General features: G+C 37.8%; 1 protein-coding gene across 1 annotated transcript in view; it reads right to left on the bottom strand.

Moving 5' to 3' along the window:
* The window catches only part of LOC131428701 (nuclear factor 1), a 38,057-nt gene extending 17,544 nt beyond the window's left edge, over positions 1-20,513 (bottom strand). The window contains exons 1-5 of the mRNA XM_058592750.1: positions 20,227-20,513; positions 18,078-18,129; positions 17,342-17,503; positions 2,379-2,570; positions 2,134-2,311 (exon numbers count right to left, since the gene is read on the bottom strand). Coding sequence (XP_058448733.1) covers positions 2,134-2,311; positions 2,379-2,570; positions 17,342-17,503; positions 18,078-18,129; positions 20,227-20,249 — 607 coding nt within the window. The 5' untranslated portion in view covers positions 20,250-20,513. The remainder of the gene's footprint in view (positions 1-2,133; positions 2,312-2,378; positions 2,571-17,341; positions 17,504-18,077; positions 18,130-20,226) is intronic.
* Positions 20,514-25,089: the final 4,576 nt, after the last annotated feature.

Consider the following 25,089-nt stretch of genomic DNA (forward strand, 5'->3'; position numbering starts at 1 on the left):
TAAGTAGCAAATGTTGAGAATAATATTCTGTTGTTGTAGTCTAATATTATCAGTATATCGAATAAAATTTGAATATCCAACACTTGTGAATTATTTACAACGAAATCAAAGTGCGTCCATACTTTCTGGGACAGTCTTTATTAATATTTATCAACTTTAGTGATCCAAATACACATCGATTCCATTTGTAATCTTATTTTTAGGTCTTTCTTCATAACATCAATCAATTTTCATTAACCGTAATCAGCCTGCTTTCGGTATGCGAAAGAAAGTTTAACCAGAAATACGACTTTTAAAAAATATTTGGGGTAAAATGGGTGGAATAGGCTAGTACTGTCATTCCCATTGTGTTTAATTGGATCACGAATGTTTTCTACGTAATATAAACCAATATTGATAGATCGTATTGGATCTGCTTTTGGATTGTAGATCGAATATTTCAACTGAATATTATAACTAGAAAAGAAATGGGGTAAAACGGTACAACGAGTTTGCTGCTGTCAGTAAAACTATATTCAATCGATTTGTTAGACTGTTTTACATCAGAAACATTCTAGTAAGCTTGAATACGATCCTGTAGAAAAAGAGAACTTGGGGTAAAGTGAACATGATAGCGTTACGTGCGGTTCTTCTAAATACGTGGAATCGATTTTACTAGCAATTCTACACCAAAAAAGTGCTTTAAGGTCAGCTGTATCATGCTTCCAAAAAAATCGTCACGTTTTTGGTCCATTTTTCCCCACTGTGCAATGCATTAAACTGAGACAGTAGCTCTCAAAGGAAATGTTTTCTCTTTGTTTTCCTTATTCCTGAAGCAGGGAGAAGCCCACTGGAAATTAGTTATTATCAATCTCTCACTGTCTCCAGTAGGCATATAACCTCCTCATCTATTGTACCAACAGATTACAGAACATTCAAATGATACAACATGAACTATTATAATTATATAGTCATCTCTTTCAGATATGATATTTACGATTTGCATTTGGTATTTGGTCAAGTAACCCAAAGTTTGGAAAGTAATTATCCACAGTTGAAAACTCTCCCAACGCAACTGAATGAACTTTAGCTCAAGGCAGTAAGAAAGTTAGCTCATAACTTGTTCTATACCTTCAAGTTGCCAAAAATTCCTCGCCAAACTTTAAAGCAGCAAGAATGTGATTATTTGCATATACTGTGAAACTTTTGGTTGCTTGTGGAGACTCCGATATATGACCAGTGATTCAGAGTTTCGAGCATCAGGCGGTTTTTCAATGAAAACTGGATGATGTTACAAGTCCGACCAGATAGTAGTGTTGTACTCTAAAAAAATGTTTACACAAGTTCCACCACGAATCTAAATTCCGAAGCTTTGCTTTCTACACTTAAAATGATGATCAATTAGTTTTAAAAATATATTGTTTTGACTGTCACGAGTTTTTATATTCGTGTGAATGAAGAAATTGTGAATTACCTGATTCTTGTTTTGTATTCTTCATTTTAACCATTAACTATTTCACAACATCAGAAATATAATGGATTCAAGTAGAAAACTTTGGAGATGCAAAATTTACAACTTACATCTGCATTCCATTCTAGTACATCAACGGTCTCCCTACTCTGATAGTGCGCTGATTCCGTGAAGGTCAAACGTCTACAGAAATCAGAATTTCACTTCTTGCTAGCTCTCTCCGCACAAACCTGTTATAATAGGTGATGATCCGCACTTCAACAAAACTCATCCCAGTCGGTTAGACGGGGATTTTGAATTATTTCGGCATCTCCATCACAAAGGATTTTGCTCAATCATCTAAACACAGTGTTGATATCTCAAAAGAATCTTCTGTTTTTTTCTGTTGCTGTTACTGCTTTGCGTTCCAAAGAACAGCGACAGGAGATAATGTATGCAGTGAGTAGATTGATGGATTAGACCATTCAAGATGTCCTATAAAAATGCTATCCTGTCTGACTCCTTTCCAACCACCCGGTCGTGACATGTCTTACAGCTGAAACTAATCATCTTCCTTCCCGTACACTGACTAATCTTCACAATCTTTCTCTCATTTTTTTTCCTTTCGCCCGAATCCAAGAACGACGAAACCTTACAAACCCGACTGTCGTCTCCTCACTCGCTAGGCAACCGATAATACTTACATTTAATAAAGTTGGCCAGATAGAGATCCAATTCCTTAATTAGTACTTGTATGTGGTACGGGTTGATGCACAGGCTGGGACTGGTGCAGAAGCAGGCCTTCTCGAGCCGTTCACCGTCGGTGCTTTCCAGTGGGATCGCCTTGAACAGAATCACCATCACCAGATCGAGTCGCCAGACCTAAAACGGGAACGGAATGTGGTGAATAATCACGGGGATTTTAGCATCGCCATGCGGAACAACTTACCTTATCTGCCTGCCGGAGACAATCGATTCGGCGCATTTTGCCCTTCTGGTCCGGATTGGACAGGATGCACATCGAGGTTTTCTTCTTCGAGATGCAGTGAACGAAATTTTCCCGGCTGTCGTGGGTGATGTCCTTGCGAAGTTTCCCCAGCAGACGAGCGGCCCATTTTTGCTTCGTTTCCGGATTTTCATTCTGGTACCATCAAGAAACGGACCGCATGCACATTTCATATGACGACGGAGAGGAAGAGAAAGAGAGATTGAAACTTCCGGTCAGTTCGGACTCCACTTCGATATGGTCTTTTTGATGAAACGGAAATGCGTACGTGCGGAAAATGCATGTGTTTATCACCGCAGATATCACCGTCCATTTGACGAAACTGCATCCAAGTCACCCAAGCCAATTATTCGAAGCTAACTTCGTGATTGGAATCGCAAAGCATGCTTAGATGATGCTCGTGATAACATGATTTTACAATGAAACGAGTCGCGATTCATTGCATGCAAGCAAACACGCACCAGCGAAGGCGAAGAGGGTTCGCGAACACACAACAATTCAAATTCGCCAGGGAATTTGACAACAAAAATTACCGCATTTCAGCATTCACAATTGGACTAAACTGAGCCTTCGGGCTATCAATGTGTGTATACACGTGGCATCAGGTTTCCTCCCTATTCGGGGTAGCTGATGAAGATGAACAACCCCGTCGTCGCAGCAACCCATCTCTGCCCGAAGCCGCCTACTGTGATGATGTTTCTAAATGTTGGTTTGGCTTCACCCGCCAGAATGTTTTTTCACGACGCATTTCCATTCAAGGGAGGAAAATTATCCGGTGATTAGCGATTGTTGTATTGAATTAATTTTCGGCTTGCCAATGCGACCGACCGACCGACTGACTGACTGATGCTCTCGTACAATAGATAAGGTGATTATCTTGTTATTGTTTGGGTGGTATTAATATTTCATATGTTTTCAACGGCCGGGAAAGTTGTTATTGCGGCGAAGATAACATCAAACGAATTCGAGTTTAGCTTTATCTGGGATTATCGAGCTGGGATGATAACTTGTGGGATTTCTACTAGGGATAATCGCGGTGCTGTTGATTAAATGGTAAATTTGGTTACGCGCATTCACCGGATAAATTTGAGATCCTTCGTAACAGTAGCATATTTTGATACAGTCGATTTTTTTGTTTTTGTTGTTTCGATCGTTCCACGACAAAAGGGTAAACTCTGAGGTCTTTTTTACGCGGGTTTTTATGTGCTTTTTTACGGTTATGCAGTTTCCTTTTACGCGGATTATAGGAGCTAAGCGTTTTTTTTACACGGATTTCAAGAGTTTTTTCCCTCGTTGATTTTTGAACTTGCGGATTTTAGAAATTACGCAGCTTTTTTACAAATATAGACAATTTTTTCAGCTTTCAGTTTCCTAGCTTACACTTAGCAATTACGCAGTTTTTTTTATGCGTATTTCCGAAGCTAGACTGGTTTTTACGCGGATTACTGAAGTAATATAGTTTTTTTCACGTGGATTCCCGAAGTTACGCGATTTTTCTGAAATTTCTGAAATGATGCAGTTTTTACGCGTACTTCCGAAGCTAGACGTTTTATTACACGGATTTCCGAAATAACACAGTTTTGTTTTTCACGCGGATTCCCGATTTTCGAGGTTCCACGATTTTTTATGCGTTGTGACGCGATTTTTTTACATGAATTTCCAAATTTACGCGGATTTTGGAACGGTTTTTCTGTACGCATATTTTCAAAGTTACACGTTTTTTCTACGCCGATTTCCGTACTTATACGTTTTTTTTTCTCGATAATTTCTGTTTTTTACGCAATTTCCTAAGTTAGACGATTTTTTCACGCGAATTCCCGAAGTTACGAAGTTTTTTATGCGGGTTGTGGAGTTACACGGATTTTCTCTACACACATTCCCGGAATTACGCGTTTTTTCTACGTTGATTTCCGAACTTTCACGGTTTTTATGCATAATTCCGTAGTTACGCTATTTTTTCACTCGGATTTCTGAAATTACGCAGTTTTTTTACGCGTATTTTCAAAGCTAGGTGGATTTTTCACGTGGATTCCCGAAGTATCGCGGTTTTTTACGCGAATTTCCGAAGTTACTCAATTTTTCGAAGTTACGGTTTATTTCAGCGGATTTCCGTATTAACGTGTTTTTGTTACGCTGATTTTCGAATGCGCATTTTCGTAGTTGCGCGTTTTTTTGACGCGGATTTCTTAAATTACGCAGTTTTTTACGCGTATTATCGAAGCGTTTTTTTTCACGGATTTCCGAAATAACTCAGTTTTTTTTCTCATGCTGATTCCCGAAGTGTCACGGTTTTTAACGTGTATTTCCTAAGTTACGCGTTTTTTTATGAGGATTTCTGAAGTTACGCGGTTTTTTTACGCGTTGTGACGCGATTTGTTTACGGGACTCTCAAATTACGCGGTTTTTCTGCGGATTTTTGAAGTTACCTGTTTTTTCTCTACGCATATTTTAAAAGTTACAGTTTTTTCTACGATGATTTGTGTACTTATATGATTTTTAAACTTATTTCTTTAGTTACACAATTTTTCTACGCGGATTTCTTAAGATACGCAGATTTCCGAGGTTGAACGATTTTTTTACGATGATTTCCTAAGTGACGCTGTTTTTTACGTGGATTTCCGAGGCTGAGCGATTTTTTAAGCGGATTTCCTAGGTTCTTTCAGCGTTAATTTTAATACAGTCGATTTTTTTGTTCTGTTATTTCGATCGTTCCACGACAAACAGGTCTTTTTTACGCTGGTTTTTATTAACTTTTTTTACGGTTATGCAGTTTCCTTTTATGCGGATTATTGGAGTGTTTTTTAAGTGTTTTTTTTAAGCGGATTTCAAGAGTTTTTTTTCCCACATTGATTTCCGAACTTGCGGATTTTCGAAATTACGCAGCTTTTTACGCATATTTCTGAATTTAGAAGGCACAAATCTCCAAATATCAAGGGGAACGTGCCATTTGAGCCAATTTGTTCTGATTCCTGATAGCAATTACGCAGTTTTTTTATGCGGATTTCCGAGGTTACATGATTTTTTACGCGTTGTGACGCGATTTTTTACATGAATTTCCAAGTTTACGCGGATTTTCGAAGTTTCACGTTTTTTCCACGCCGATTTCCGTACTCATACGAATACTCGAGTTTTTTACGCGTATTTCTGAAGATACGCAGGTTTTTTACGCAGATTTCCGAAGTTAGACTATTTTCACGGTTTTTTAAGCGGATTTATGCAGTTATGGATTTTCAATGTTACGTGCTTTTTTACGCGGATTTTCTAAGTTACGCGTTCTTCCGCGTTAATTTTCGAACTTTTATGCAGTTTTCCGAGGTTACTCGTATTTCCGAAATTACACGAAGGTACATATTTTCGAAGTGATGCGTTGTTTCTACGTTGATTTCCGCACTTATACGGTTTTTATGCTTATTTCCGTACACGTTTTTTTTACGTGGATTGCTGAAGTTACGCAGATCTCCGAAGTTAGGTGTTTTTTTACGCTGAGTTCCTAAGTTCTGCCGTTTTTTTACATGGATTTCCGAGGTTGGGCGATTTTTTAAGCGGATTTCCTAAGATATGCAGCTTTTTATTACGCGAATTTTCATTGTTACGCGTTTTTACACGGATGTCCAAAGTCACGCGTTTATTTTCGCGAAATTTTCGAAGTAGGGCACTTTTTGTAAGCGGATTTCTGAAGTTATGCGTTTATTTCTCTACGTTGATTTCCCTACTTACGCGGTTTTTTCGCGTATTTCCGAAGCTGCGCAGTTGTTTTGCGCTATATTTCGAAATTACAGAGTTTTTCACGCGGATTCCCTAAGTTGTGCACTTTTTCACGCGGATTTCCAAAACTACGTAGTTTTTTTTACGCGGATTTCTTAAGTTATTCGATTTTTTCACGTGGATTTCAGAAGCTACGCAGTTTTTATAAGCGAATTTCCGAGTTTTACGGAGTTTTTTTCACAAGATTTCCTAAGTTATGCGATTTTTTAACGCGAACTTTCGAAGTTACGTGTGTTTTTTTTTGTATATTTTCGAAGTTACGCGTTGTTGTGCGTTGATTTCCGAACTTACACGGTTTTTACGCGTATTTCCAAAGTAATTCAGTTTTTTCACGCTGATTTCTGAATTTACGTTTATTTTTACGTGTATTTCCTAAATTACGCAGTTTTTATGAGGATTTCTGAAGTTACGCGGATTTTTACGCGTTGTGACGCGATTTTTTTACGGGATTCTCAAATTACGCGGTTTTTATGCGGATTTTGGAAGTTACCTGGTTTTTCTCTACGCATATTTGAGAAGTTACACGTTTTTTCTACGATGATTTGCGTACTTATATGATTTTTGATTTTTTTTCTTTAGTTACACAATTTTTTTTTCGCGGATTTTTTAAGATACGCAGATTTCCGAGGTTGAACGATTTTTTCCGATGATTTCCTAAGTAGATTTTTTTTACGCATATTTCCTAAGTTATGCATTTATGGATTTTCAATGTTACCTTTTTTTTTACCCGGATTTCCTAAGTTACGCGTTCTTTCTGCGTTAATTTCCGAACTTTCATGCAGTTTTTCGAGGTTACTCGTATTTCCGAAATTACACGTTTTTTCACGCGGATTTCTGAAATTACATGATTTTTCTCTACACATATTTTCGAAGTGAAGCGTTGTTTCTACGCTGATTTCCGCACTTATTCGATTTTTATGCTAATTTCCGTACACGGTTTTTTACGTGGATTGCTGAGGTTACACAGATTTTCGAAGTTAGGTGTTTTATTACGCTGATTTCCTAAATTCTGCCGTTTTTTTACGTGGATTTCCGAGGTTGGGCGATTTTTTACGCGGATTTTCATTGTTACGCGTTTTTTACGCAGATTCCCGAAGTTACGCCTTTTTTACGCGATTTTCCAAAGTTATGCGGATTTCCAAAGTTACGCGGTTTTTTTTACGCTGATTTCCGATTTACACAATTTTTACGCGTTTTTCTGAAGTTACTTGATTTAACATGATTCGCGCATTTCCGAATGTTTCATTATGTGTCATATCTATTATGCGGATTTCTGAAGTTACGCAGGTTTTTTTACGTAGATTTTCGAAGTTAGGCGATTTTGTATGCGAACTTCCGAATTCACAGAGTTTTTTTAGGCGGATTTTCGATGTTTCGGAGTTTTTTACGCGGATTTCCGAAGTTATGCGTTTATTTTACTACGTTGATTTCCGAACTTACAGCTTTTTTACGCGAATTTCTTAAGGTATGCCGTTTTTACGCATATTTCCGAAGTAATCGAAATTTTATTTCTACGCTGATTTCCAAACTTACACGTATTTCCGTAGTTTGGCGGATTTCAAAAGTTACGCGTTTTTTACGCTTGTTTCCGAAATTATGTGTTTTTTTTTATGCGGATTTCCGTAGTTACGCGACTTTTTACACGAATGTCTGAAGCCACTCAGTTTTTTTTTCGTGGATTTCCTAAGTTATGCGTTTTTTCGCGTATTTTCTGAAGTTATGCGTATTTTCTGATTTCTGAACATTATTTTCTTACGCGTATTTTCGAAGTCACGCGATTTTGATGCGGATTTTCGATATTTTTTTACAAGGCTTTTTTCGAAGTTACGTTTCTACGTTGATTTCCGAACTTACAAAGTTTTTTAACGCGAATTTTCAGTGTTATGCGTTTTTTACTCGGATTTTCTTACGTTACGCAATTTATTTTACGCAGATTTCTGAACTTACACGGTTTTTACGCGTATTTCCTTAGCTACGCGATTTTTTAAGCGAATTTTTGAAGCTACGTAGTGTTTTATGCGGATTTTCAAAGTTATCTTATTTTTTAAGCGAATTTCTGACGTTACTCCGCTTTTTATGCAGAATTCAGAAGTTATGCGTTTTTGTACGTTGATTTCTGAACCTACAAGGGTTTTTACGCGTACTTCCGAAGTTGGGCGGTTTTTTTCTGAGCAGATTTCCGAGGTAAGGTATTTTTTTAAGCGGACTTTCAACATTTTTTCTGATTGCCGAACTTACACAGTTTTTTTACGCCTATTTCCGAAGTTACACAGTTTTTGTACGCGGATTTCCGATGTTAGATTTTTTTGTTTCGATTATAGAAGTTTAAAAATAAAGAAATTCGCTTCTTCGGGCCATAAAAACTTTCTGACCCTATGTACGGGGTTGGGAATCGGGCTGCGTGGAAGGCATTGGCTTACCCATCACGCTACACCCATCCCCCTCACGCATTACGCAAATTTCAGAAGCTATGCAGTTTTTTCCGTGTCCACGCATGAAATAAGACTTAAGTGTTTCTGCAAATAAAGTTCCACAAATTTTCCAATATGTATCAAAAGCTTGTGAACTTTGTCGATGGCGAAAAGTTAAGCGTCAAATGTGAAATCAATCCGATAATTCACGAATGAAAAAGCATTCTACAGTTTGACCCTTTCGCCGTGGAACGATCGATTTGTTCGTTTTTGGAACATAAAATTCGGCACATGTTGTACACCGCCCAGAAACGAACAATAAAAACATGCAAATTTCCCTGCTCGCTTCCTTTTAATTGAAAAATAAACGTTTCCTTTTTGATGCCTGTAACGAAATTACACCTCCCACCCACGGCTCAGGCCATTTTCAGAAAATCCAGTAAACGACGAGCATGGCTGGCACCCCTCCATTAGTGCTCTGGTGCTAACTTCATTACTGTCACTCGAACACTGGCAACCAAACATTCAATCCTCGTCGTCGTCGCCTACTAGATAACACGTTGAAAATAGCGATTGCATCGGCAGCGGAAGACACCCCTTTTTACGTCAAAATTTCCAACATCCAACTATGCGTACGTTTGGTATTTTTCCCAATTGCAGCATACTGCTACCGGTGCTGCTATCGGAAGGCCCTTTCGCCCTCTTAAGAATAAACCATTTGTCGGTTGATTGAGATGGTATCATGTTGCTTGAGTGCTTCGGGCCGAAGCAAAAATGAGTAGCGCCTTCAGGATTCGGCCTGCGTCGGACGCACATGGTCGGGTGTAAAGTAATTGAATAATTGGCGCTATCAATATATCGTTTGTAAAACATATCAAGCATACCAAAGTGTTACTCACTTCCCGCACTCCCTTCGACTACTCGCGCCGGGTCTCACGGGATCGTCCATTACCGCTTGGTTTCGGCTCGGGCCCGCAAAAGGAGAGCACCGTAATAACGAAGTTAAGTAATAGACTTCCAACAAATAAAGTGTCTATCATCATCATCATCATCATTGCCAACATCATCATCATCGACACCCACTGTAGCTGAGCTGCGGCCGACCGGACTCTAAAGGTCTGTACTGCGAGAAGACCTGTTACTTGATTCCTTCTTGAAAACATCTATCTGTCTGTGGCTTTATCCCCATATGAACGGCACTAACTTCAAACGATTAGCCGCCGGTCCGGTTTGATCAGTTTGTTGTTTCACTTTCCGATCAAAACGTCGAAAAACTGACGTATTTGTTGCTGAACGATGTTGCTGTGCTGTATTTACAGACAGAATAAATGGTTTGTAGTGAGCTGATTGCACTTAACAGCCAAGGAGGCGTTGCTTTCGGCCTGGGATTACTGATGATTACGGCAGAAGGCCATGACTTTCCTGACGGACGGCATTTGTTTTATTTTTGTTTAGGGGAACTTTTTGCTAAGGTTATCGATGTAAAGATTTTAAGTGATGTTTGGTGCAATGTCATTTCAAAGAAATGGTTTACGGAGTTTTCATCGGTGTATTATTTTACAGAGTTTACATCAGAGTAGTTTCAAATTTCATATATAAAAGTGATATTCTTCTGCATTAATTTTTAAGCAGTCCAAATAATGAGTAGTATTGAAGATAGGCACGAAATGTACGCATACTTTCCAAATTTTGATTCAGGGTCGAAACCGATGTCTTTCGCATCTTCTTGAGATTTTGCTTTCCGTAATGACAAGATGTCAAATTTAGCCAAAACAGAGAAAATCAATTGTTTAGCTTAAGTAAGTGAAACAGACGGTTATCCTGCCACATACGACAATAGTAATAATATATAATTGTGCTGAATGGATGGAAAGAGACAGTGCGCGAGCATGTCATAGTTGGGCAAGATTCTACAGAAGAGAAATGTCCCAAAGAAGGCTCAATGAATCGGAAAGACCATGATCTCGATTTTCTGGGATTTTCATGGTATACTTTTGGAGGACTACCTCAAAACAGAAATGCGAGTATTAGCGAAATAAAACAAGAATTCTAGCAAAACTTTCATTACATGTAGCGGAACAATCAAATAGTCTTCAATAAAGACTCTAAAGTCAGTTTCAACATCAATTATTTGGTACTGCAGGGCATCAAGTTTCGAGACAATACAAGCAGGTTCATGTCCTAGGCGAGGTTCAAACTAACAGACAATCTACGGTTTCATTTCTTTAGTGCTCATTAAGGCATATTGAGATTTGGCATCTTACTGTATTCGTTCTTCATTTTTGTGCGAAACTTTAACCGAACTGGTTTAGCCCCAAGATTTCTGAGATGTTGGATTTTGGATTGGTCACTTCATCGTGACTTTTAACGCAGACTAATGCATATTTTTGCAAATCACAAATTGAGAATTGTAGCTGAAGGTTGAAGCTAGATAACTTGGTAGAAAATCTAGTTGTAATGGATGCTTTTTTTCAATTTGCAAAAAGTGTCCGGTATAGCCCCGGTCTCCCCTACAAGTTCTTTTCTCAATGCTTTGTATTCATGTCAATAATGCCATAAAAGTTACTGACGGGATGATATTTGGATTATTATTCTGTCAATCGCTTGTACACCCAAATTTCCCTTTACGAACTAAACGGGGGTTCGTAAATCGAATCATGATGTAAAAAAAGTTTTCGTTATTTGGAATTTTCAACGTGTTCCAAGTCAACACAATATGGATATTTTTCGACCGGTTTGATAAGTAAATGTTTCTCTCCAACTCTATATGCTTTCTATAGAGCAAGGTAGAATAATGGTATTGACACTGCAGTGATGAAAATTAAAAAAGATCACTAATAGTACTATTGTTGTACCGTTGAATTCCACTATGTCACGTCATTACACTCTCACAAAGTCACTATTTTCACAGTCACTATTTTTCCGAAAGTGTATCAAACGTTATAATACAGATACGTATTTCGGATTGTTATTTGCATCCTTCTTCAGTGTATCGGTTTTATAAGTTTATTGAAAGAATGCTGCAGTGAAGTTCCTTTTATACAAACGTAAGTAGGTGAACCACAAAACGGAACAAAAAAAATTGAAAAGGAAAAAAACTGGAAGAGTTAAGTGTTTTCTAGGTTTGTTTTTATCTAGGATATGGGTAGTAATTGGAAAAGCCAAGAAGATCTATTGCCTTGATCTCGGTATAATAAAGAGATGGAGTTATTTTTGAATATTTCTAAACTTTCTGTTGAATCTAATTTCCATGGATTGGAAATTTGTCTGAAGATTTTTATGTCATTAGTAGTGAGTTCATGATCTTCAGAAAAGGCATGTTCAGCTACTTTTGACTTGAAATGATGTGGTAGTCCCTTTTCCAATTCTTTGGATGCTTTCGCTATTTCTGAAATATGTTCCTTGAAACGAATGTCTGTGAAAGTGTTCTCTTTGTTTGTCCGATGTATATTTTATCGCAATGAGGACACGAGATTTTGTATACCCCAGACGTTTTCAAATTCTCTGCAGGATCTTTTATAGAACCTAGTAAAATTTTCAATTGGTAGCTCATGCTGCTGAACACTAAATCTAAAACACATTTTTTTAGTTTTGATTTTTATGGTAGTGTAATAATTCGATTGAAGTCCACCGATATTCTTTTATAATTTTAAGAAGGAGGGGTCAAAGTTGTAAGTCTTAATTTTTTATCGAAGATGGTTTGAATTGTATGCTCTGGATATCCATTGAACGTAATTGTTTATAAAATTCTCCTCTGAATTTGAAATAATTTACAACCATGCAAAGCCGGGTTGTAGTAAGATAAGACCGTACTTTGCATTTCCATAAACTACTACTATTTTGTTGAAGTAACCAATCTTCCAAAAGATTGATTAAGTTTTTCACCGGGACACTTGGGAATAAGGCGGTTACATCGAAAGAAACCATCATTTCGTCATCTTCGATTTCGCCTGAATTCTGTAGTTGAGTAGCGAATACCTGTGTGTTAGGAACTGATTCACTGAAAATTTTTTTTGGCATAGATTGGAATTCTTTTACTAGCCATTTGGAGATTTTTTGAGTTGGGGCCCCTACTGAAGAAATGATTTCCCTTATTTCTTTACCAGGTTTATGAACCTTTGGTAGTCCCTTTATTTTGGATGAAGAGGGGTTAGAAACTTTGAGACTACTGAGATTGATATCGAAGTTTGGGTTGCATTCATGAAGAGTTTTATCTACTATCTTGAAGGGAGTCGGCTTTGTTTCCCTTACAGGCTTTTCCCGCAATTGTTTCACTAGTTCTTTATCACCCATATTTTGTTGATTTTTCAATGAAGTATTTTTAATGATATCAGCTACAATAGTTCTGGCATCATTAATTTGAGAAAGAGAAAGATTACAGTTATTTAGGCCTGTTTCTATCATATGTCTATAATAACTTGTTCGAGGTTTACTTTAGAAGAAATTGCATAATTTAACCCAAGATTGAGAAGTTTTGTTTGTTCGTTGGTAAAATTCTGAGATGAACGATTGATTAGGAAGTCTTCTGAAAACTGTATCGGAGGTTTTGGGGGTCGGCGTGTGGAATTTTTGAAATGTAAATGTTCGAATTTCTTGTGAAGAAGAATTCGTTTTGGGTTTACTTCGTAAAAAAAGCTACATAATTGGAGGTTTGGGTGTACTAATTACCCATATTCAACCAGAACTTCTGCTGAAGAATTTGTCATACACCATTTTCAAAGTTAGTCCTAAAATTCCCGGGCAAAATATCAAAAGTTCTTGTTCGTAGAATCAAGCTATGGGCTTGAATTTATTCATGACCAATGTTTGAAGAAGTCTAAAAGATTGAATACAAAATTAGTCAATTCAATTTCGCTTTAACTTGTACACGATTATTTCACCTCTGTTAACAGACAGCGCAAAACGGTCTTCAGCAAACTTAGTGCAGTTGCACTCCAGGTCTACAGTTGAAAGCCATTCGATATACAATCAATTGAGAACTTCTCTACCAGGAATACTTTGAAGAGAGCATGAAGCGGTTCATTTACTTGCAGTGAATAAAATGTTCAGGAGCTAAATTCGGATCAAACAATGGAAATTCTTGTTACAAAAGGTCATGATGACTACGTGAAATGGTTTCGTCAGGAAAGTATTCTTAGTTGTTAAACATTTAAGGTTCTAAGCTTCTGTAACTTGAAATCAGAATTATTTTAATTAATTATTTTTTTCAATTCCCGCCCAACGAAAGATAGACAGAAAAATGACTGAAATAGCAAAAAATTGAAGCTTGCGGAAAAATACCCCAATATTTGAGCTCTTCAATTCGATGAAAATGTTCTGCCAAATATCATTCAGAAGCCAACCTTATAAACACATGCTTTTTTATTTCACCCCGGTTTTAACCATGATTGGTCATTCGCCGGGGAAAGTTTCGATTAATTTTACATCCTAGAACTTCGTAAAGTTTGCACAACTTCGTAAAGTCCCAGAAAGCCGATTTTTTCGAAAAAAAATATTTTAGATAACACTAAATCTCGACGTTTCATGCAATTTTAAGATTTTTGGCATGAAAAAAAAATCTTCGATTCCAGAAATTTCATGTGCTTTTTCCAGATCGAAAATTTTCAAACTTGAATCAAATTCAAATTGTGCATGAAAACTTTTTTCGAGGTGCTTAAACTTTAGAACAATAGCGCTACACGAAATTAGAGGTGTTCCAAATATATTGGCACCCTTATATGCATTAGAGCGGCAAAAACGATGTGCTTTGTCGGTTACGTCACTTATACAAGCATATCTTCGGAACCAAATGTCACAGCCATTTGATCTTTGAACTTGATCAATGGCCGACAGTAGCTTTCAAACGAGCATAAATTACCCCAGTTGTTATAATTATGTTATTACCATCTGATCGGGTAATTTGTTGAATTGCTCATATCCGTTCAAAGAATCTTAACAAATTTGGTACTAATACCAACAATATTTTACCTAACTTTAAGTCAAAACTCTGTAAATTTATGACGCATATATCTTTAAAAATTTTTTTAGCTTGAAATCGATTTTGGCCACAATTTACGAAAAAAAAACTGAAGCTTTGATTTCACTGAAATTCTCAAGTATTTTGGTAAATATAGAGCAATTCCAAGCTGGGTCGGCTCGCTACTGGCACGACCCCCTTCGATTTGCATGAAATATCCATTTTCTCGATTTTATTTCTTATATATCTAGAAAATGGTTACATTTTGGAACTTTTTCATTGGGCGTTGTTTGAAGAGCAATAGTTGATTGCTCGAACACATTTATTCTTATAAAAACATTATTTTTCGAAAACCAACAGAAAGTTTTTCTTCAGGAAACTTTTGTCGTGAATACGACTTACTTTACTATGGGGCGCCTTTTCAAAATTTACCCTCTGAGAGAGTGATAAGTTTTTGATCGTGAATATCTCTTGTTGTATCTAAGGAATCAACATAATTTTTGTTACATGCCATCGGAAATATGATCACAATTTTATGATAAAATTTTCAGTTGTGTGAGATAATCTCAAATAGTTCAAAATTAAACTTTTCTGAAATGTTTGGTATAAACGAGTATCAAAGAGGATAATTCATAAGGCGCGTTTGCCTTTCTCGTATTTTCAAATCTCATAGCTCAGTGATCTGTGAAAGGATTTATATAATCTAACTACCAATAGAATCGAAATTTTTCAACTTAAACGTGTATAGCAACATCATCGAAGCATTTCAATAGTACACTATTGAAAAACCTGTCTCGTTTGACCCATGTCAACACCAGTCAATCAGAACGCGTTCTGAGGAAGAGAACAAAATATCTGCTGCTGTTCCACAATTTGGTCCTTCTGAAAGGCAGGAATGAATCCCGTACAGCATCCTGATAGTTTCTTTCAATAAAATGCAAATCCGAAATGAAATATCGAAATTAAAATTCTATACGCTGCTATTTTTATAGCCGTTTGGACCGCCCATTAATGAAAAAGCTACAAACGAGATCACGTAAAAAGAAACCTCTTAACAAAAATTGGATCAGTTTGGATTCTATCGCCACTGCGAGCAGATGTATTTTGTGTCGTTTGCAAAGCTAGTTTTGCTTCCGACAAAGGCGATTACGTCACGGCTGCCAGTCATTTGCATTGGTGAAAAAGCATCGGTGGAGAGCATTACACAAAATCAGTCGTTCTAATGGCTCTAAAAGTTTTCTAAAGAACTATTAGGATTTGTTGTTCGCAAATCGAAAGGAAATATCCTCAGTTTAGTGCATATCTAGAACTGTTTGATTTGATTTTTGCACTTTTCGCTGTGTGAAATTCACAGTAATCTAGATCAAGTAAAGCCTTCTTTGTTTTTGCGAAAAATGTGGAAAAGGGGAATGCTTGCATAATTCATACAATTGATCAACCAATTGATATTCGGAAGTGTTAAGGAACAAGTCAGTTGTTTTCGTATTCACGACATCCAGTTATGTCTCTGACATTACCCACCCGCCTTTTTTATAGATCAGCTCTCCAACTGTCTTTAAGATTTATTAGTTTTTTTGTGTCTTGACGTTTTTGCGTAGTATGAAATGAAAAGAATCTTACGATGGCATAACTAAGAATTTTGAAAAAATAATTTCATTTTTGATTTTTTTTAAAGCAATTTTTTTTAGTGTTTTACACTTTTTATTGGACAAAATTTTCGTACAAGCTATAGATTTCATAATTGTTTAAAAATAATGCTGCTTAAAACACGTACGCCGTACGTTTGCCTTAAGTGAAAAAAATCTTTAGTATTTAGTGAAAAATATTTTATTTGCCATACCAATCACAACATGTTTAGTTTCATGCAAATCCAATGGTGTCGTACCAGATTTTTGTCATTTATGGACGATTTGGCATAGAATTTTGCGATACATATTTTTTAACATATTTATGTTTTTGTAATGGAACAAAGAATGCAAAAAAAGAACAAAAAAGTTTTTTGTACAACACTATCGGTATCAAGTAACATTCTGAACTTGTTTAATTTTTTCTGTAGAATTTCAAAAAAATCGATAAAAGATAGGAATTTTTTTAAATTTTGGAGTTATATTGCGCGTTCCACCGTTTCAGAAAATCAAAGTAAATATACACTCTAGTTTTTTTTTGTGCGAGGGATACGTACCACATAAAAATCGAATAAAAACCACAAATCACATAAAAAAAGTTGCATAAAAAGTGACTTGAGTGTATTTTGCTTGCAATCAATACCGAGAAACCTAAAATTATAATAACTAACAACATTAAAAGTAAGAGACAAAACATAAAATTTGAATAATTTGTACAGTTTTGTGTAGCAGGAAACTGAGCGTGACAATCTAGTGAAATTTTCATTACAGCAATTGAAATCAAAAACTATAGGCATGTTCAGACTAAGACTGAAAAATAATTCTTCATACGACCTAGAGTGACTATAATCAGAGTGGCAACAGCTGTTCGTTTGGAATGACAGCTACCAGTTCCAAACGAGCAAACGACCTATCAATTCAATGTAAAGCTAATGGAATGTTTTGAATTGTTGCCAACATTACGAATGAAATGTCATCACTCTGGTTATAGGCACTCTAATACGACCCGTAGGTAATACAGTAATTCAATAAAAAAAAACTATAAATATCCCACACTACATATGGACGATTTTGAACCCGTCTGAGGAACATATGAAAGACGAATTTTGTCCCTGGTAAATCGCGCTTTACAGTGTGCATGACAGTTACCTGAAAATCCCGTTTGCACTTGTTCTCCTCGTTGTGTGTCATCTTTTTCTCGTGCTTTTTGAGGTACCGCCGCTTTGCCGCCTGCAGGTTGAACCAAGTGTAACTGAACGACTTAACGTAAGGCAACAAAGCTTCGATGAACGGGTGAAAATCTTCTTGTTGCTATCGATTGCGTCGTCAACGTCGTCATCATCATCATCATCACCATCATCATCATCAGCGGGTGCATCGTTTCAGAGCGAGCCGGCGAAGCGAACGAACGAACGAACGAATGAATGAAGAAAAGATTCATAGTTGAGCATAATTAGATTAAAGACAACGGAAATGGATGGTAATCCACTTCGGGAAACATAAGTGCACTGGATTGCATTCTCAAGGAAAGTGCTTCTACGGAAGCTTTTCATTGAATTTGCATTCCATCACCGAACCGACGATGGTGTCGTTTGTTTGAGCGGTTGCTGCTCGAGTAAGCAATTTGGAGTCGAATTACCGGAGTAGCATTTTGTCTGTCAGGCGAGTTTCAAATTCCAATGCACACCTGATTTGCTGCCAGCGAAACCGATAAATTTTGAATTGAATTTCCTGGAAGAAGGGTAACAGGGATATCCAATCAGAGCCTACTATGTGCTATCTAAAATTTCATATGAAGGGAACATGGATAAAGTGATGTGGTTGTGGAGTTTTTTTTTTTTGGTTTGTTTTGTTAATTCTGGCGAGGGCGGTCTTTCCTGCTTACCTGTGACAGAAAGGGACCTTTTATCGAAGATTTGGAATCCATGATAAACTTCCTGTGGTTGGTTCCACGGTGGTTGTCAGTGTCAGTCAGCCAGTCAGTCGAGCGGAAGAAGATGGGGAGCAAAGTAAATACCGGTAAGTGAGTTTGTCAGCTAATATGACGGAATATTTTGTTTGGTTTGTCTTTATTTAATTTTTGCCCAGTGCGGTTGAGATTTGTTTGCTGCCATCGGTTATCGGTTACTGTCTGTACGTTTATTGATTTTGCTCTGTCATTTGACATGATATTTACATAACTGCTATTTGTTTCTTTTGTCGCCAGTGAGAGTGGAGCACACATACGAAAACATTGTTTGATGACCATTGGTAATGAAGATGTCAAATGTGTTTATATCAAAACGGCACAAAAAATTTTGTGATTCAAACATTGCAGTTTGACAAACAAACAAGATCGGGCAATTTGTTTTTAATGACGAAATTTTATCTTTCTCGCTAACAAGCCAAATCACCCGTTAATGCGCCATAAACGTTACACATCGGGCGGCAAGCAGCTAAAGAATCCAGAACATTTTCCTCAGAACCGAGCCAAATCACTTTCATTCATCACATGCCTTATTTCCTGGCCAACGTCCCAACGTCCGCTGCTCGTCGCATTAACCTCCACCATTAGCAGCAGCCATGTCCCGGGGGCCACCGACCGGCGACCATTCATTCATTCGCTTGATAACAGTCTTGGCAAAGTTCTAAAATAGTACTACGCTCCGCTACTACTACTGCTGCTGCTGCTGCTACTGCTGCTACCATTACTACTCCAACCAACCAACCAACCATCCCAACGAGGAAGGAGGGGCACCGTGCCATACTACTTTTGGCGTTTGGCGTTTGGCTCGCTCTGCTACCGGGGCAGGTAAGACACAGGACCGAGACCGGCAGGCGAAAGTGTCTATTTTCGAGCCAACAAAACGCAGCAACCCGGTTTGGCTTGACACCTTCTCGGTCGGATGCGGTAGCCGGTCGGTCGTCACCAGTGCCAACTAGACCATCAGCCAAAGAGAAGTTCGAGAGCCAGCCAAGCCGTATCGTCATCGGCCAAGTGCGCCGCGAACGCACAGCAGTCCATGATTCTTTGAAACTTTTTTTTTTCTACTACTACTTTCTTGGCTCGAAGAAAGCGTCTTTCGGAAAATTCTTGGCACGAAAGTGAGCATTTAGTGTGTTTTGATACAACATGTTGATCCTCGACCATCAAACGCACACCGGATCTGCGGCCAGCTGCTGCAACACGCACTGTGGAACCGGTTCGGCTGGCTGGGCTCTGTTTACAATTGGATTGCCAGCAGAAACAATATGAAACATGCGCCAGGGAATGAAAATGACAGGGAAAACACATGCAACTCTATAAACGGAAGAAATGCTCTTTTTTTTCGAGCCCCCACTTTTCAAAGCGCATGGTTGCATCTTTGCTTGCTGCACACTGCACACACCACAGCATGCCATGTGGAGGAAAAGCGAAACAGAACGAGCGAGCGAGCGAGAGAGAGAGAGGAAAAATCTGGGCCTCTTTCGTAATCACAGCTAGCTGCTTTGAATTTTCTTCATCACACAACAATCCCGTTTTTCGAGAGTGTTTGCTCACCCCTCGGCTTTGTTGTTGATAAGAACTGATAACAGACAGATGAGCTAGCTTCACCACCCACACACTGGCAACGAGAGCAGTATGATTTTTCCGATATATGACACAATAAATCAACCACTAGCACTGGCAAGGATCAATTGGGGGGCTAAAATCAAGTGAAAAAATCCTTGAAAATGGGACAATTGCTGTCCACGATTCCTACTCCATTCGGGGTTTCGCCGGGTCAGTAGTTCCAAAATAATGTCAGGAAAGCCTACTACGATTAACAACTGAACACACAAAATCTACGAAAACTAAAAAACTGCACAGTCTAGACACATTAATCACAGCACACAGTGGATGAACACCATCGGGGGTAGTAGGCTACTACGGATTCTCGTTCTCGTTCAGTTTCTTCACGCACTGACAACTAGATCATGTGCGGCACGAGATGTGTCGCCTTTCGCCACCAACAATAATAAAACACACACAAACAGCAATACAAACACAGACACGACGACGACTATTGGCTTACAACACGAAGACCGCACTCATCATCGCTAAAAAGGCTTCTTGGTCATTTATTGCACATATTGTGTTTTTTTTTTTCACCGCTTCACAGCCTAGTTTTCCTACAACTCTAGATACAAAAACCAGTACACACAGATGGACTCCTAATTGGAAAAAGGGTTAAAGTCCAGGCGATAAAGCAGTCGGTATTAAAATATACGAAAAAAAGAAACCGAACGAGGAAAGAGCTGCGTGTCTGTGGGTTAATTCAGTAGGTAGGAAAAGTTCTCTGTCGAGTCAGGCGAAACTGCAACGTTGCCCCTTCGGAATTGCACGATGCACGTGACACGAGAGATGAGATCAGTACGAGCGGCGAAAGATGCTGGATGAATGGTCGGAAAATTCTTTCGCCCGGTAGAGCAAAACCGGGCGAGTGGCGAAGAAAATTTCCCTCGCCCGGGTACATTTGAATTGAACGTTTTTGTTTTGTGTGCCAGGGGTGTTTGTTGAAAATTCGCCGAAATCACTTAAATTACTTTTTAAATTGTGTTCAAACATAGTGTTTCTTTCATTGAAAAACGCAATCAATTTTTGTCAAATAAAACAAACATATTGCAAAAATTCTTAATCACCTCTTACACTGAAAAATACAAATTTGAAGTCAACACGCAAAGAAATAGAACAAATTAGATTCTAATATATTGGGATATGGATTCAAATTTCAAAATTTTTTTGAATCAAATCAAAAATTTATTTGATTCAAATGCTTGTTACAGTACATTAAATGTATTTGAATCAAATATGTCGTTGGATATATTCAAATAAAAAACTACAAGGATCAGCCACATGGGGTTGTTCGAGCCATTGATGTGGAACAAGGCAACCTAAAATTTCTAATGATCTACGATCGAACAGTTCAATCAATCGTCACACTTTTGAATCAGCAATTGCACGAGAGTCTGCTTAGAACGATCTTGATTAGGAACCAACACCGAACATCGTTTGTTTTGATTTGTATTTGTTTTATAGCCGACGAAATCACACTAATATCCCAAATGTATGCAACTATATTTTCTTACTTACTTGCGATACGGATTTCGATATATAAGCTTCTCTTCGCCAAGGTTGTGTTCAAGATTTGTATGCAAGCAGTTATTTTTATAGTGTCAAGTTTCTCTACCATTCTGCGATTTCGGTTGAAGCGATAAACTTTTTCTCATTATCAATCGAGTTCATCTTATATAAGTTAGAAATTAATCTTAAGCACTCAAAATTTACCCTGGGGTAGTTGCCAACTTCTCAGGTGAAACGACATAACATGAAATTTCATCCGAGCTTGCATGACACAAGATCAGAGCATACCAATTAAAGCTTCAAATCGTGTTATGGCACTTTTTGTCTTGCTGTCTAGCAACAACCTACCTCTAGCATGCTACGCGTAGGATTGAAACGTTAGCTATTTTTTTTGCATAAATATCTGTTTAATAATCTTATTTTTGTGTATTACATCAACATTTTACAGTACAAGTGTTTTGACCCTTTGGCCTTTCATCTTTGTTGTTCATACGATTCGTTATTAATAATGGGTGTTTTAGTTACTCTTGTTTTCCATACTAATTTCGTTCAAATTTCGTGCAGTATTGGTCGAATTTTTGTTCTAGTATATCCAGGGAGGCCATCTCATATACTTTTTTTTTTAATAACTATTTATTGGAATATGAGTTAAAATTAAATTATTAAGATTTAAATTGGGTGTTCAGCCACAAGTGGTGACTTTTCAGCCCTATTATATATATGATTTGGTTATTACCATGAGGACATCATTTGCTTCCGCAATTCTGAGATTTTTGTGTAGGGAAAATTCTAAACCTACTTGTATTGTGTAATGGGGAAAAGGAACTTATATACTAACTTACTAACTAATACAGAGAGCGAATCGATTCAATTGAAGATTGCATCGATTTTTGTCGGAATTTGCTTATAATATTATGTGACATTACATCTAATGGTTCTATATTTGTGAGTCTGTGTAACTCATTTGTACTAAACCAGGAAGGACGCTTCAAAATCATTTTCAGAATTTTATTCTGAATCCTTTGAAGCGTTTACTTCCTGGTGGAATCATCCCATATTCTTCACTAGTCCTTGTCCAAGGGGGTAGATTTAGAATCATCTTTAATATCTTACTTTGAATGCGCTGAAGCCTAAGTTTGTGTGTTCGTGCACAACCCCGCCAAACAGGGACTGCGTATTCAATTGCGGGGTAGATGATTTGTTTATAGACAGCCATCTGGCTCTTCAGGCACAGTTTAGATGTTCTACAAATCAGCGGATACAGAGACCTAATGAGTATGCTACATTTTTGAACGATTTTGTCAACATGTGACCTGAATATCAGATGTCTGTCGAAGGTGAGTCCTAGATAGATAACTTCATCGGACCATTGAATGACCTCATCACCGAATCGTATTCAGCATTCGTCTGATGGAACAAGTTTTGGAGATCTTGAATGTGGAAATAAGATGACCTGAGTTTTTGCTGCATTGATCACAATTTTCCAGCTTGTAAAATATTCCGTTAAAGCGTCCAGACCTGTCTGTAGTTTATTCTTCAGAGCATTGATGACACGACCTTTATAAAGAATGGCAGTATCATCAGCAAATTGTGACAGGACACCACCACCCGGTAGAGGTGGGATGTCTGATGTAAAAATGTTGTATAGAATGGGACCTAGGATACTTCCTTGGGGTACACCAGCAGGAATAGTAAATCTTTCTGAAAGTGCATTATTCAGAGAAACCTGGAATGCTCTATCTGCAAGATAATTTTTGATAATTTTAATAAGATACATGGGAAAATTATACCAGGCCATCGTGCCACACATTATCGAATGCCTTTTCAATATCCAATATTACCATGGCAGTCGTTTTGGACACTGATTTCTTTTGCTGGATGACGTTAACCCGTGTGAGTTGGTGGATGGTGGATCTTCCTTTCCGGAACCCAAACTGTTCTTCCAGTAATATATCCTGATCATCTGCGAAAGCAAGAATACGCCTTTGTATTGACTTTTCAAACAGCTTGGATAGGGCAGAGAGTAAGCTGATGGGCCGATAGCTCTTGGAAAAGGAAGGATCTTTCTCCGGTTTCAAAACTGGGATAACTTTAGCTAACTTCCACTTTGACGGGAAGTAACCAAGCTCCCAGCACCTGTTAAAAGGATTAGCTAAGAAGACAAATGAGCGAATACTCAAATGTTTCAGCTCAATGTTGAATGTGTTGTCGAAACCGGGGGCCTTCATATTTTTGGATTTTGAAACGTTAACTATATTTTTGCTTCTATTTATAGATTCGTGTGCTTCCAACAGCTTCGCTTTTGCATCGATTGACCAATCAGAGCAATGCTTTCACTTTGATATAGTGATGGGCGAGCGCTCACGAGCCGTTCATTTGAACCGACTCGTAGCAATGAGCGAACGAACCACGGCTCTTCAAAATTGAACCGCGGCTCTCAAGCAGAGTTGCCATTTTAAAAACTGCGTTTCAACTTGGAGAATCTGTGTGCCTGTGTACGCCCAAATTTGATTGCGTTGTTGGTTAAACGATCATGTTTTCTAATGAAGCTGTCAAAAATACATAGGAACATTTATTCAGCTGTGATTTTTCAAAGAATTCTGTCGTAATAGGAGAAGAAAAATAATTTTTTTGCAAATGGAATTTCAACTAATTTATTTTAATATCCCGCTTCCTCGTACACGGACACCTCTAGTTGTGAAACACAATTTTAGATCGCCCATACCGCTCATGCAATTCCGTGGCTCTCACACTCACTCTCTCGAACCGCTTCTCCACATTGACGTTTATTGAAAAAGAGCCAATGAGCCGTTCAATTGAACCGGCTCTTACGAAAGAGCGTTCGGTTCAGAGCCGCTCATTGAAATGAGCCGTATTGCCCATCACTACTTTGATATATCGCATACTCCTTCAAAGCCGTCGTCTAAGGCAGGGAAATCCGGTATGCCGGAGATTTTTAGCAGACAAATTCAATCATTTATAATTAAAAATACGTGGCTCCATGAATTCATATCGAAACTTAAAAATATTTCCAATAAAATTATGAAATAATATTAATATTTGATACAAAATATACTGAGCTGTGAGTATTTAAAACCTGACTGTAGAATACGCAATAAATAAAATGAAAGAAAAAAAACTTCTTACAAGACACTCATTGCATTTGTTTATATATTTGACGTTTCTCACCCCGTTGTGAAAAAAAAAATGCGCACCTCAGTTGTAATCGGTTGGGTTTAAGTCTTGACTTACACATTGGATCGAAAAATGAAAAGGGACAATCTGAGTATCTTGAAAAGTGACCGAGCAAAACGGGAATGGTTGGTTTCTGGAAAATAGATCGAAGAATAAGGTAAATAGAGGCGAACAAGGTAAGTAGAGGCGAACAAGGTAAGTAGACGCGGAGAGAGGCGCTTGAGCGCTTTTGGAGGGAAGGGTCATTCTGGAGAATAATTTCAAGGCGAATGGTTGGATTTTTTTTCTTGCTGATAACATAAAAAAATGTCGGACTCTTCAGACGAGGATTCGGTTCTCGGACACTACAATGGCGCAGATATTACTCCTGAAGGGTTAGTATTATCATATAATATCAGTAATGGTTGTTAGAGATAGGAGTGTTGTCAACAGGGCGGCATATACTGTCCCTAGACTTGCGAGTCAATTATCGACGAATGTATTGAACTTGAAAAAAAACTGGTGCATAGTAGACCCGTTAATAAAATAAAAAGCGGGTAGGCTAAGCATTGAAAATAAGTAAAAATTAAATTCAGTAAGCCCAACCTTGAGGATAATGGGAAGGCTGAATTTTTCGAAT

The sequence above is a fragment of the Malaya genurostris genome, chromosome 1 (genome assembly GCF_030247185.1).
Source record: "Malaya genurostris strain Urasoe2022 chromosome 1, Malgen_1.1, whole genome shotgun sequence".
Taxonomy (NCBI): domain Eukaryota; kingdom Metazoa; phylum Arthropoda; class Insecta; order Diptera; family Culicidae; genus Malaya; species Malaya genurostris.